At 42.8% G+C, this 12627-nt stretch overlaps 1 protein-coding gene across 7 annotated transcripts in view; it reads left to right on the forward strand.

Annotated features, from left to right (window-relative positions):
- Positions 1 to 12627, forward strand: part of PLB1 (phospholipase B1) — a 188027-nt gene that overhangs the window by 43764 nt on the left and 131636 nt on the right. For 6 of the 7 annotated variants that reach the window (XM_061624944.1, XM_061624951.1, XM_061624950.1 and 3 more), the window contains 5 exons: positions 645 to 707; positions 2526 to 2608; positions 4328 to 4406; positions 8549 to 8653; positions 9568 to 9657. In XM_061624944.1, the coding sequence (XP_061480928.1) occupies positions 645 to 707; positions 2526 to 2608; positions 4328 to 4406; positions 8549 to 8653; positions 9568 to 9657 (420 nt within the window). The remainder of the gene's footprint in view (positions 1 to 644; positions 708 to 2525; positions 2609 to 4327; positions 4407 to 8548; positions 8654 to 9567; positions 9658 to 12627) is intronic. The other variant, XM_061624949.1, reaches the window with a different exon arrangement.

Raw genomic sequence — 12627 nt, forward strand, 5'->3', positions numbered from 1 at the left:
TGTGCATATTGCACCAAATTATCTGTATTATTTTAAAAAAAAATCTCTGCAAATAGTAAGCTCTGAATCATTCTGTCCTCAGGGCTTTAATCAACTCTCTGCAAATTACTTTGTTTGAAGTATGCAGAGGTGATAATGGTATATGAATATTTGAAAGGCAATAGTTCCCCTTCCATTCTCCAAAATACCTAAGAATGCAATCCTCAAACTACTTGCTATGGGATAGTCATCTAGTGATTAATCAGGTTTGAAGAAAGCCTAGTGTAAAGTTAATTGTCTGTTCACTTCTCAATTGCTTCCTTCTAAAGAATATGGATCACAATATTGCCCCTGGGCTTTTCCATTTGGGGCCAATCTAGGGACCTTTTATGATATATAAAAACCTCAGATTCCAACATCAGAGATGGTGGGTATATTTTAGTTCTACATAAGATCAGTCTGTGTTCTCTCATTTTTAAAGGATGTAGCCCTACCTCCCACACAAGCTGTTCTGTCTGGAGTTGCCATCCTTGATTCATTCACACCTTGGTGTTTATGAGAGGACGGATACAGGGGACAGGTGTTGTTATGAACCATTTTGTCTGGGATAAAAGGAATGATCGCATCCTCATCCACTCTGACATAATTTTTTTCACTTTCAACAGGCAACTTCCCACCTTAACAGCATGAAACAACTTGAAGGAGTCTTGGATTTTTTATATGAAGAAGTAAGAGCAACTTCTCAGATTTAAAACCCTTACAATACCTGATTCAAATGTATTAGTTTGGTTTTTTATTATATGCCCTTCATAATATCTATCAATAAAATATACAACTAAATTCACATTTATAGGAAACAAACACAATTAAATATCTATTAAAATAGCAATGTAATAGCAGCAGAGTTTAAAATCCAGAATCCTTCCAATATTTAAAACATAAACCACTGGAATGTCTGAAATGCCTGAGCTGGTTGCGTAATTTGGTCCTACTGAATGGCATCTATAGTTTCAGTGCTATTGTTGAAATGAGACTCTCTCTGTGTGCATAGAGAGTTTGAGAAAAGGAAGTGGGGTCATGCTGTTTTCCTGATCTAGATGCCACATACTCTTTGGGGATTACTATTTGCATTATTTCATCTCCATCATCAAGCCTAGAGACTATTGCTGTTTATATCATTTCACCATACAGTATAGACTCCACAGGAACATATGATGAGAATGCCCAACGTTTGTTCCTGTGTCTCTCCATGAAGCTTACATGCATGTTTGCATATCTGTGAATGTGTGCACACACAGCCAGAGTTGCAGACCACACCAGTGCTCAATGCACATTAATCAATGCTATATCTTTAGGCCTTTATCTCACTGTTTTAGGAATGTAATCTATATCTCTTCATTTATCAGCGACTGAGTGGGCCATAACCTCCATAGCTAAGCTAAGTTTTTCTTTCTCTTCTATGGAGTTCATTTTCCTCATACTAAAAAGAATGCTAACCACAAGATACAGTGACAGCCTCCAGCTTGGACAGCATTAAAGAGGAATTAGACAATTTCATGGAAGATAATGTATCAATGTCTACTAGTTATGATGGCTATATATTATCTCCTGTATCATAAGCAGTATGCCATTACTTGTTGCGGGAGATCATAAGTGAGAGAGTCCTCTTGCACTTGTGTCCTGCTTATAGGCTTCCTATAGGCATCTGGTTGGCCACTGTGAGAAGAGAATGCTGGGCTAAATGGTCTTTTGGTCTGATCCAGCAAGGCTCTTCTTGTGTTCGAAACTTGTCAAAACATGTGCAGTGCAGTTTTATACATGTCTGCTGAGAACTAAACCTCACTGAATTCAGTGGCACTTACTCTCTGGATAGTGCATATAAAATTGCAGTCTAAGGTGCTGGGACACCAAATAGTAAAGCCTTCTTGTAGCTAGGGTTTTGTGGGGGTGGTTATCTAATTCACACGAAACAATACATGATCCAAAATGCAGGTATCCTTTGAAATTCACACTTCTTTGGATTTTGTAGTGCAGTTCCCAAACCCAAAAAATGTGTTTAAAGTGTGTACATTAGACAAAATGTGTATAAAATGCAGATTGGCTCTGCCACTGCACCTACACCATGCCAAGCTCCCCACTGCTTTCCTCCTCTCCTTCTCGGTAACTGGCAGTGATGTGCGGCATTGGGAAGTCAGGTCAGTGATGCCGCCCCGCCCTCACCACTGGCTGCTACTGCCACTGGTGAGATGGACTTGTAGAATGAAAGAAAGGACACTCACAAACATCTCTCAGCTACCTCAAAATAAGGCATCAAAACCCTGCAACTTATCTTTCAGAATTTCACTGAATTTTTCTCTCCCTCTTGATAATTTTCTAATGAAAGTTCTTTTCTCATTAATGATGGGGAATTATAGAGGGGAAATGTAGGAGGAGGTTTTAGCACAGCACTAGTTTGGGATTCCAGGGGTGCAATAATTTAAGAAAAATATTGAAGTGAACAAATCACAATTGCTAGTTTTTCTAATCAAATATTTTTATCACTGTAGGTGCCCAAAGCCTTTGTAAACCTGGTGGATTCTCCTCTGCTCACATTCTTACATCTTCCACACAGTGATCAAAATTACGTCAGGTAAATCAAATTTTCTTTTAGCGGTTTATGAGCCAAGAGGTATCCTTGTGTTCCTCAGCATGAAGTGGTCATTTTTCTCCAGAGGCATTTTGTGACATAGTTATAAAAAGATTGCTGTACTGTATACCAAATCAATAGTAATCTTGACTACACTTGTGAAAGTTTTCACCTTGATCTGCCAAAATTCCATCAGCTCAACTAATCGCAACTTCCAAACTAGGCTGCTGGAAATTATGACCTGTGGGAAGTCTTCCCCTTTGGCCTTACTTGGGCCATTTTGCTGAACTGAGGTGAATCAGCTTTTTCCCCCAATCACCATACTGTATGTCATCATCTCCATGTTAATTAACAGATTCTAGTTATTTGGCAGGTGGGTTGCTGCTCCTTACCAGAAGGGAGAGTGGGAGGGGCAAGGTAGCTGGGAGGTCAGCTCTGTTCAACCATCCTGGTGGGCCCAACATGGTGCTCCTGCCAGTATCATTGCATAGTGCTAACGTCCCGCCATCTTCCATCTCCCACTTTCCCTCCTGGCAGCAGTAAGTAGCAGCGACCAGGAGCTCAGGTAAGCACTGCTGCCCCACTCCACCATCCACTACAGATGGACACAGAACAATGTGTGTCTCTGCCTAGTAAGTGACATAAGAGCATTACTATTTAGAATGTTAGAAATAACATTTGTAGACTTCTGAAGTCTTTCACCACACAGGTGGGCCCCGCTTATGTGGCAAGTTCCGTTCCGGACCCCCACCGTAAAGTGGAAATCGCCATAAAGCAGAAATCGCTGTAAAGCGGAACCCCATTGAGTATAATGGGGCGCGTCGTGCAAAAGCGGCTTTAAAACGGGGAATGAAAGCCGCCACATTAGCGGAACACTGGGAAGCGAAGCGCCGGTAAGCGGGGCCCTACTGTAGTCAGGGGAAAGCACGTCACACTGATGTCTGATTTGGGAATGTTTTGATCTGGGAAATTAAAAAATGATTTTCGTATGTCAGATTCTAAATTGGAGAAGGAGAAAGAGAGAGATTTTCATGGAACTGGAATGGGAGCTTGTAGGCCATCTAGTCCAGTCCCTTGCTCAGTCAGTGCAAGAAACCCAGATCTAAAGCATCCCAATGGATGGCTGTATACTAGCCTCTGCTTGAAGGCTATCAGTGTGGGAGAGCCTGCTCACCCCTCTAGGTAATTGGTTCCATTGTTGAACTACTCTTACCGTCAAGATGTTTCTTCAAATGTCAAGAGCTACCCTCCTATATTTAAACTATGTTTCAAATATTCATCTTTGGAATTCCTTTGGCACTTGAATACCAAATGCACTTCTTAAGTTCTGAAGATTATCATTATGGAAGGACATCCTCACTTCCCAAGGATTACTTTTTCAATTAAATTTAAATTTAATATAAGTTAACTTTGATTCTATAGCTTAGATTTCAGGGAATGTGACCATTTCATACACTATAGTCTGTGACCTATCAAATGTGATGTGTATTGAATATAGCATATTGGATCATATTTAATGGCTTATGTGTATCACGGGATCTAGAAGTGTCAGGACTTCAACAACAACAGAAAGATAGCCGACTAAGAAATATACACGTTTCTAAAATGCATGAGAACCACACTGTGAATCTTTCCTCTCCCTGTTTTAACAGGCTGTATGTTTGTGAAGGGCCTACAGCATTTTTAATTTTTTAATTTTGCTTTGCTTTTGCTGTTTTCTAGGGACATTTTTCTTAAGCTATGCATTTGTTCCAGTGATTGTTCCAGACTGGAGGATGTTGTATGGAGATGGTCCTATCAGGTGAGCATCATATTGGGGTTAAGTGACGAGAGACTTGCATTCATTTCTATATTTTTGTTCAAAAATTAATTTGACATAAAATATTTTTGGTATCTCATATCTGTTTCACATTTATATCACATTCTTCTTCAAAGGAACTTACAATAAATAAATGTAGTCCTCCCCCACCCCCAGCAAGCAGCTACCACAAACTGATGGTTATGTGTGTTGGCCCAGAATCACTTCTGTCCAGCCCAGTAATCTCAGTGTAGATTCCTGTGTGTCTACACCTTTTAGGAACAGTGCTTGTTCACTGCGGGTCCTGGAAAGTAAATCATGTACAAACCTCCCCTTTGCTTTCAGACTAAATCTATCAGTGATGTAAGTTGAGTAAATCTGTCAAGTTTGCATAGGGCATGCTGACTTCATGATTTCATTAGAAATGGAATTTTGTGTCAGCAACTGAAGAGATAGAAATCCCTTTCGAAAGCTGCCTTCTATCGAGTCCAAGTGTTGCCCCCCCTAGCTCAATATTGCCTACATTGACTGGCAGATAAGAGTCTTTCCCAGCTTTGCTTGGAGATGCCAAGGACTGGGCAAAGCGTGTGCTCCACCACTGGGCACGCCCCTTCTTTAGAGGATGGTATGAGGAAGGAACATAGCTGGATTCTGGAGAAGGGACAGATGTTTGGTAAGGGGCAAGAGGATAGCAGCCATGATGTTGGGGAGGAGGTGGGGAAAGACACTGGAAATGGAAGAAACTACTAACAACCCTGCTCACCTTACCTATTAAAGCCACATAAACATTTAATGGTCATGTAAAGTAACTATTGCTCAACATTGAGTGCAATCCCCGAGGCCCCTCTTATGCACATGTTGTCTACAACTGCTATTTATCAGCTACACAGCCCTTTTAAAGAGGTTTGCCTGGTGCTATAAAATCTTGATTGCATTCACCTTTAATAAATGGGTCTGGTTTTCATGTCATGCTTGAGCCAAACCATGGCTTAGGTTAGGCAAATGTGCAAACTTGTAGGCTCCTGGGGAGGAGCATGCAGCCACTTTGCACCTCCCCTGTGTCACACTGAGTTAAGTCATTACATGGCTTCCCATGTCATCTGAACCTGGGTTTTTGGCTTAGTTCTCTCCAGCCTAACCACCAAGGCCAGTTCTAAAGGGCAGCCAGGTGGGGCACTGGCCCGAGGGCCTCCCTCCGCTCCCCTTCTGTGATCCACGGCAACAGCCACAGATTGCAGGGCAGGAGCTTCCACCTGCCCACCATTCCCTCGTCCCACCTACCTGTTTCCTGCCTTTTAGCATTGCCCTTAATGAAAATGGCGGCCGAGGTTTCCCTAAGGTGCTGAAGCCCCTGCCGCCATCTTGGTTGATGGCAGAGTACGCACGCATAGCACGCATGCGTGCCATCAACCAAGATGGTGGCAGAGGCTTCATCCCCTTAGGGAAACCGTGGCCGCCATCTTGGTTAATGGCAATGCTAAAAGACAGGAGATAGGTAGGTGGGGTGAGGGAATGGTGGGCAGGCGGAAGTTCCTGCCCTACGATCCACAGCTGTTGCTGTGGATTACAGAAGGGGAGTGGAGGGGTCCCTCAGGGGCCCCTGTAGCTCCAGGGGAAGGGGAAACGGAGACAGGTAGGTGGGGGGACGTGGGGGGAGTGGAGACAGGGAGGTGGGGGCATGGGAGGGCCCACGCACGCACACACACACACACACACACACACACACACACACACACGTGCACACACACACATGTGCACACGCCAGGGCCTGGGGCAAGCTGATGCCCAAGGGCCCCGGCATGCTTGGGACCGGCCCTGCTAACCACAATCTGTAACAGAGGTATTTTCTTGGTTTATGGCTCGTGGTTCATGACTTAATTCAAAACAAAACAAAACAAAAGCCCCCAAACAGGTGGCAGGGCAGGAGAACCTTTTTGAAATTCTCCAAAGTGAAAAGTGAGACAGAGAGGAAACAGGCTGTGGTGCTGAAGCAGATGTTTATTTTGCTCCATGTGTTCCAGAGTCAAATCACCCAGACAGCATTATTCATTGTGGAGACTAGGGATGTGCTTGAATTTTGCAAAATTGAAATTTGACACCAGATTTCCTATCTGTTCGTGCTTTTTTTGTCCTCATAGATTAGGTTTATTTCTAGTGGTTTTTTGTGGCTGAAGTGAATTTTTTTTAAAAATTCGCTTCAAAAATATCAATGTTTATTCCAATATTTTCCTCAAAATGTCAATATTTTAAAAAAATCTATGAAAAACAGTAATTTAAAAAATATCAATATTAACATTTTCACACAAAAAACACCTTGAATTGGTATTTACCGCAAATAGTGAACATTGATCCCTTACGAAGCGGTGCTGGAAGGAAATTCAATGGTGCGAAAATAAAACTGGCAACGTAATGCAGATCCCAATCCTAGCAGAGACACAGGAAGAAAAAAGATGCTATTTTATAGGCTCCTAGCTGCTTGGAGTTTAGGCTTTCAGAACAAGATTTTTTTTTTCATGGAGGTCCAAGGAACTTACAGCTCCTGACAAAGGAGTTTTGACTCTGAAATGTGTTGAGCAAAATAAAAATTTTCTTCTAGAGCCTATCTCCTCTGTTTCACTTAATTGTGGCACTTCTTTTCCTCCTCCTGCTCACCAAAGTAACAAAAAACCAAACCAACCAAACGAACAAACAAACACTCCCCCCAGACACAATTCTCTAAATTTTTCATCCCTTCAGAAGGGTCTGCCATCCCTGAACATTCTGTTCAAAAATGTAAATGTTACAGATGCATTGTGATTTTCCCATTTTAAACCAATGCAACTGAAGTTTCGATTGCAAAGCAAAATGAGGCAGCACTGTTCTGCTGGTTCCAGTACATCTCCACCTCTTTCTTCTGAAAATGGGGGTACCCACTGCTAGTCAAACCCCGCCCCTTTTTACTGTAAAACCTGATGGGAGCTGCTTGAGTGTGTATTTTTTTTTTTAATCAGCTTCAAAGAGATTTCGCAACTGATCGACAGATCAACCTGTTCCCCCTCCAGGTGCGGCTAATAGAAAAGCTGTGATCTGGCTACTAGTTTACAACCTCATTGTGTGAAGCAGGAATAAAACAAAACAATTGGACATTAGAAGGAACTTCTTGACAGTAAGGGCAGTTCGGCAATGGAACCGACTGCCTAGGGAGGTGGTGGGATCCCCTTCGCTGGATGTCTTCAAGCAGAGGCTGGACAGCTATCTGCGGGAGATGCTCTAGCTGTGGATTTCCTGCTGTGAGCAGGGGGTTGGACTCAGTGGCCTACAAGGCCCCTCCAACTCTATGATTCTATGATTCTATAATATATGCCCACAGAGCAAACAAGCAAGCAAAGTGGTTTCCACAGTAAAGCTACAAAGAGAAACTAGGACCTAAAATTAACTTGTTTGAATGTGAGTGCTTCCACCTGCAAGGGTCTCAGCTTCGCTCATGCTGGACCTTGCTGGCTCTCACTAAAGTACACTCATGCAACTTTAGCTCTTATCATGTTCATGAGCAATTCTTGGTGGTCTAAATAATTTAATAAATATTTCACCACCTTTTTATCGCTTCCAGAGGAAAAACAACCACCCTCCATATTCTAGTGATAACTGAAGGCTGAAATCCTCAACTTTTCAAATTACAGAAAACTTACAGAAATTGCAAAGTGGAGAGTTGAGGAAATATGCTGTTCTAGCTATAGCAAACGAAAGCTCTGTTGCCAAACTGGTTAATTATGTTGCATCTCCAGTTAAAGTATACCAGAATATTTAGGAGGTGGCCATAATACTGTTAGCTAGCTGGGATGTGCTTGTTTCTGAGATTTATCCAGGGTATGGAGGGGCTAGCATGAGATCTAATTACCTCACTTGGCTTCTGCTTTTTCTAAGAAAATGGCATTATGCAATTCGTCTTACAGCTGCTGGGCCATTTCCTGATGGTTGCATAAGATGCTTTTTTGTGGAATTACTTTTGTGTTTTGACTGTATAATTTGATTATTCTGGTTTATTAGCAGTAGAGATAGCTTTGAAATTAATTTAAGCCATGGACAAATCTGTGCATTGTGCTATGTTCTCTGTAGTTATGGAACAGAACTCATCCTGTTAATTGATTGTTTATCCTTCTGTGTAGGATGCTTTGGAAAATCTGCTAACATCTAGGAAGTATGACCTGAAAGATGATTTCACTGTGGTTCTCCAGACTCCTCTCCAAGAAGTAAATATGCCTTTTGCAACAGTGAGTGTGAGCTGTGACTGTGGTTTTTCTTCTGGGTCATACTTGGTGGTCCCAGAAAAATCACCCCTACTTTGAGAAAAGTGATCAGAGGATACCACATAGTCAGATGAACTTGGTCCTATAAAGGAAATCAGTTTTGCATGTGGCAGAGATCAAATCAATGCAAACAAGTGGAATTTATTTTCTTCATATGCAAAAGAGAACATGGAAAACAGCAAACTATTTTGCTCCATTCCTCACCTTTAACATAAATTGAATATAAGAAACTGCTTTGTGCTGAGTCAAATCATTGGTCCATCTAACTCAGGATTGTCTGTATTGATTGGCAGTGGCTTTCCAGGGTTTTAGCCAGGGGTCTTTTCTAGTCCTATGTGGAGAAGCCAAGGATTAAACCTGGGACCTTCTGCAGGCAAAACATGTACTCTACTAGTAAACTACAGCCCTCCTCTTTTTATGACAACTTATAAAGTATTGAAAACAAAACCACTGACTCCCAGGTGCCATATGCTGGCTAGGGCTGATTGGAAATGGAGTCCAACAATATCTAGAGTGCACCACATTGACTGCTTGTGGCCTAAGGTGTCCTTCCCCTCAGTGGAGACTAGTGGCTCTGATGTCTGTGGGGCAGGGAATCCAGTCCAGGTCTGAACTTTCAAGGAGCTGCCCAAGGTGCTGAAACCAAAATAGGGTAAGCACCTTGGACAGCTCATTGAAAGTTCAGACCAACACTTGGAGTGGATTCATTGCCCCGCTGACATTGGAGCCACCAATCCCCACTGCTTCCCATCCTTTCTCCACTGATTATTTTATAAACAGACTTTTTAAACTGGGTGTTTATTTTCATGTCTGACTTCGCTTGTGAGCACATAACCGTCATTCAATAATGTTCTGTTCAAAAATTCTTTCTCTTACAGACCAGGCAAGATAATAACTATTCCACAAAAAAGACCCCAGTCCTAGAAAAGAAATTTGCTGCTCTAGGAGTAGGACTCTGGAACAATATGGTAAGAGGCACTAGAGATGTTGGGATTGCTGAATAGGCTACATAGCATGAATGCATGACCCGGCTGTTAGAGGTGGTGCTATCACTTCAGCAGTGTCATGGAGGATTCCATTAACCATGAGAAGATGAAATTAGCTTGCAGCTGTTTCCGTCAGCTAGACGCAACCAATCTCTTTTCACAGCTGAAATACACAAAACCAAATAATTTTTTTTTCAGTTGCATGTTTTGAGTTTAGTGTCCTCCTTTCCCATGATATTCCATCTATTCCCTCTCCCACCCACTTTATGGTTTTCCCCCATCTGAACACAACGGTCAGTTACCATTCTGGGAGCACTGAATATGCTCAGTCCTGACTGGCTCACTGGGCTGTTTCTGGAGCTTCCCTCCCTTACATGCTTTTTTTGGCTGAAGTTATTTTGTACTTCTGCAAACCTCTAGGTCAGGCATGGGTATACTCTAGCACAAGGGCAAATTAGGCTCAGCAGGAGTCCTTCAAATACTTGGGATCCGAGCAATTCAGGGCTTTGTACGTTAGTGACAGAACCATGAATTAGGTCTGGTAGCATTTTGGCAGCCCATGGGGTTCTCACAGGGCTGGTGTTACATAGTCCTAAACAGAGGCACTGCTCATAATCCTGATGGCTGCATTCTGGACCATCTTCCTCAAGTATAATGTGTTAGAGGTACCCCAACACAGAGTATGGTACAGTAATGCAGACATGAGGTGACCAAAGCAGTAGGTATCTGTTGCTAAGCTATCCCAGTTGAGGAATGGTTGTAACTGGTGCACCAGCTGCAGTTGAAAATAGACACTCCTTGCCACTGATGCCACATGGGTTCCAGTGACAATGTACAATCAAGGAATACCTTCAAGCTATGAACCTGTTCCTTCAGAGGAAGGGAAACCCCATCTAGGACAGTCATCCTTCCAAATATCAGACACAACAGCCACCCACCAACAGCACCTCCTTCTTGTTGGGATTCAGCTTAAATGTCTTGGCCTTTCCTCAGCCCATGACTGCCATCAGACCCCAGTTGAAACAAATGATCCGATTTTACCTACTATTCATTTTTGCTCAGTCCTCAGATCTTTGGAAATGTAGTGCTCAATACATGTTCTGCTGCAAAGAATAAAAATCTGTTCCTGGGTTTCTTACAGTGAAAATGGCAAAGCATTTCTTAAAGATGAGTCAATTCATTTTTAAAAAATGTGAATGTATGCTACTTTTATTGCACCAAGTGCTTTACCATGCCTTTCAGTCCTTACTTTCATTTTACAGACCAGATAGGGAGCAGGTGGTAGAGAGCAGCTCATAGCTGAGCTTATGACTGACAAAGAATTTGAACAAAGCATCATACCCTAGCAACAGGAATACCATGTGTCCTGCCTTCCTGACCACCTACCTAGTCAGGAAGTTCATCTTACTTCCATTTAACAGACAGGGAGCAGGTGGCCGAGAACGGCTCATAGCTGACAAATAACTTGAAAGGAGGTATCATGCCCTAGCAATAGGAACACAGTGTGTCCTGCTTTCCTGTGCCTGCATACCAAGTAGTCAGGAAAAGGAGGATGTCATCTAATTTCCCTTTTATCTAGGATATGGGCTCTATACACCCTATACATTTAAATCACATTAGCTTCCCCCAAAGAACCCTGGGAACTGTAGTTGGTTAAGGGTGCTGGGAACTGTAGCTCTGTGAGAAGTAAATTACAGTTCCCAGAATTTTTTGAGAGGAAATAATGTGCTTTGAATGTATTTTAAATGTATTATGTGTTCACAGCCCCTGGACTCCTAGGAAGGCAGTAAAAACGGATATCTTCTTTGGGATAAGCACAACCATTTGCCTGTCTTTCTCTCATAGCTGCATCACACTTTTCCTCCAAGAGGCACAGTGCACATGGGTGTATCCCATTATTTATCTTCATGATGATGATCCTGTGAGATAGTGATTAGGCAAGGGCAACTCAGAGAGCTTCATGACTAAGCAGGAATTTGAACCCAGGTTTCCCCAGTCCACGTCTGATGTTCAGTAATATCACCATCAACAGACAATTGCATAATTCTGTTTATTTCCAATATTCAGGCAGCATCAGTGCTATTGCTTATGTAGCCAAAATGTCATCGCCCATGTACAAAAAGGAGGTATCAGCAGCTTTGGGGGACCCTTGAGGGCTGCAGAAGTACAAAAAACTTTAGGAGGAAAAAAGAAAACCTACGGGAGAGGAGCCCCTCCTCCCAAACCTAATGAGGGCTCAGCATGCTCAATGGCCATGAAATGAAATTAAATGAAAAACTGGTTGGGAGGGAGGGATGGAATAGAATATCCTGGAGGAGGGCAAGGTTGACTGACTGGAACAGGGAGCAAAAGCACTCTACATGGCAACATGTTGTTGCAGGTCCCACCTGTAGGCAATTAACATCCAAAGTATTATGGGAACATCCCCCACTTTCTTACTGTTCCCATTGAACATAAGAACATAAGAAGAGCCTGCTGGATCAGGCCAGTGGCCCATCTAGTCCAGCATCCTGTTCTCACAGTGGCCAACCAGGTGCCCGGGGGAAGCCCGCAGCAGGACCCGAGTGCAAGAACACTCTCCCCTCCTGAGGCTTCCGGCAACTGGTCTTCAGAAGCATGCTGCCTCTGACTAGCGTGGCAGAGCACAGCCATCATGGCTAGTAGCCATTGATAGCCCTGTCCTCCATGAATTTGTCTGATCTTCTTTTAAAGCCATCCAAGCTGGTGGCCATTACTGCGTCTTGTGGGAGCAAATTCCATAGTTTAACTATGCGCTGAGTAAAGAAGTACTTCCTTTTGTCTGTCCTGAATCTTCCAACATTCAGCTTCTTTGAATGTCCACGAGTTCTAGTATTATGAGAGAGGGAGAAGAACTTTTCTCTATCCACTTTCTCAATGCCATGCATAATTTTATTGCTCAGGACCCTGCCCGCCACAAGAGAACTGATCAAA

Source organism: Rhineura floridana, chromosome 4 (genome assembly GCF_030035675.1).
Source record: "Rhineura floridana isolate rRhiFlo1 chromosome 4, rRhiFlo1.hap2, whole genome shotgun sequence".
Lineage (NCBI taxonomy): Eukaryota > Metazoa > Chordata > Lepidosauria > Squamata > Rhineuridae > Rhineura > Rhineura floridana.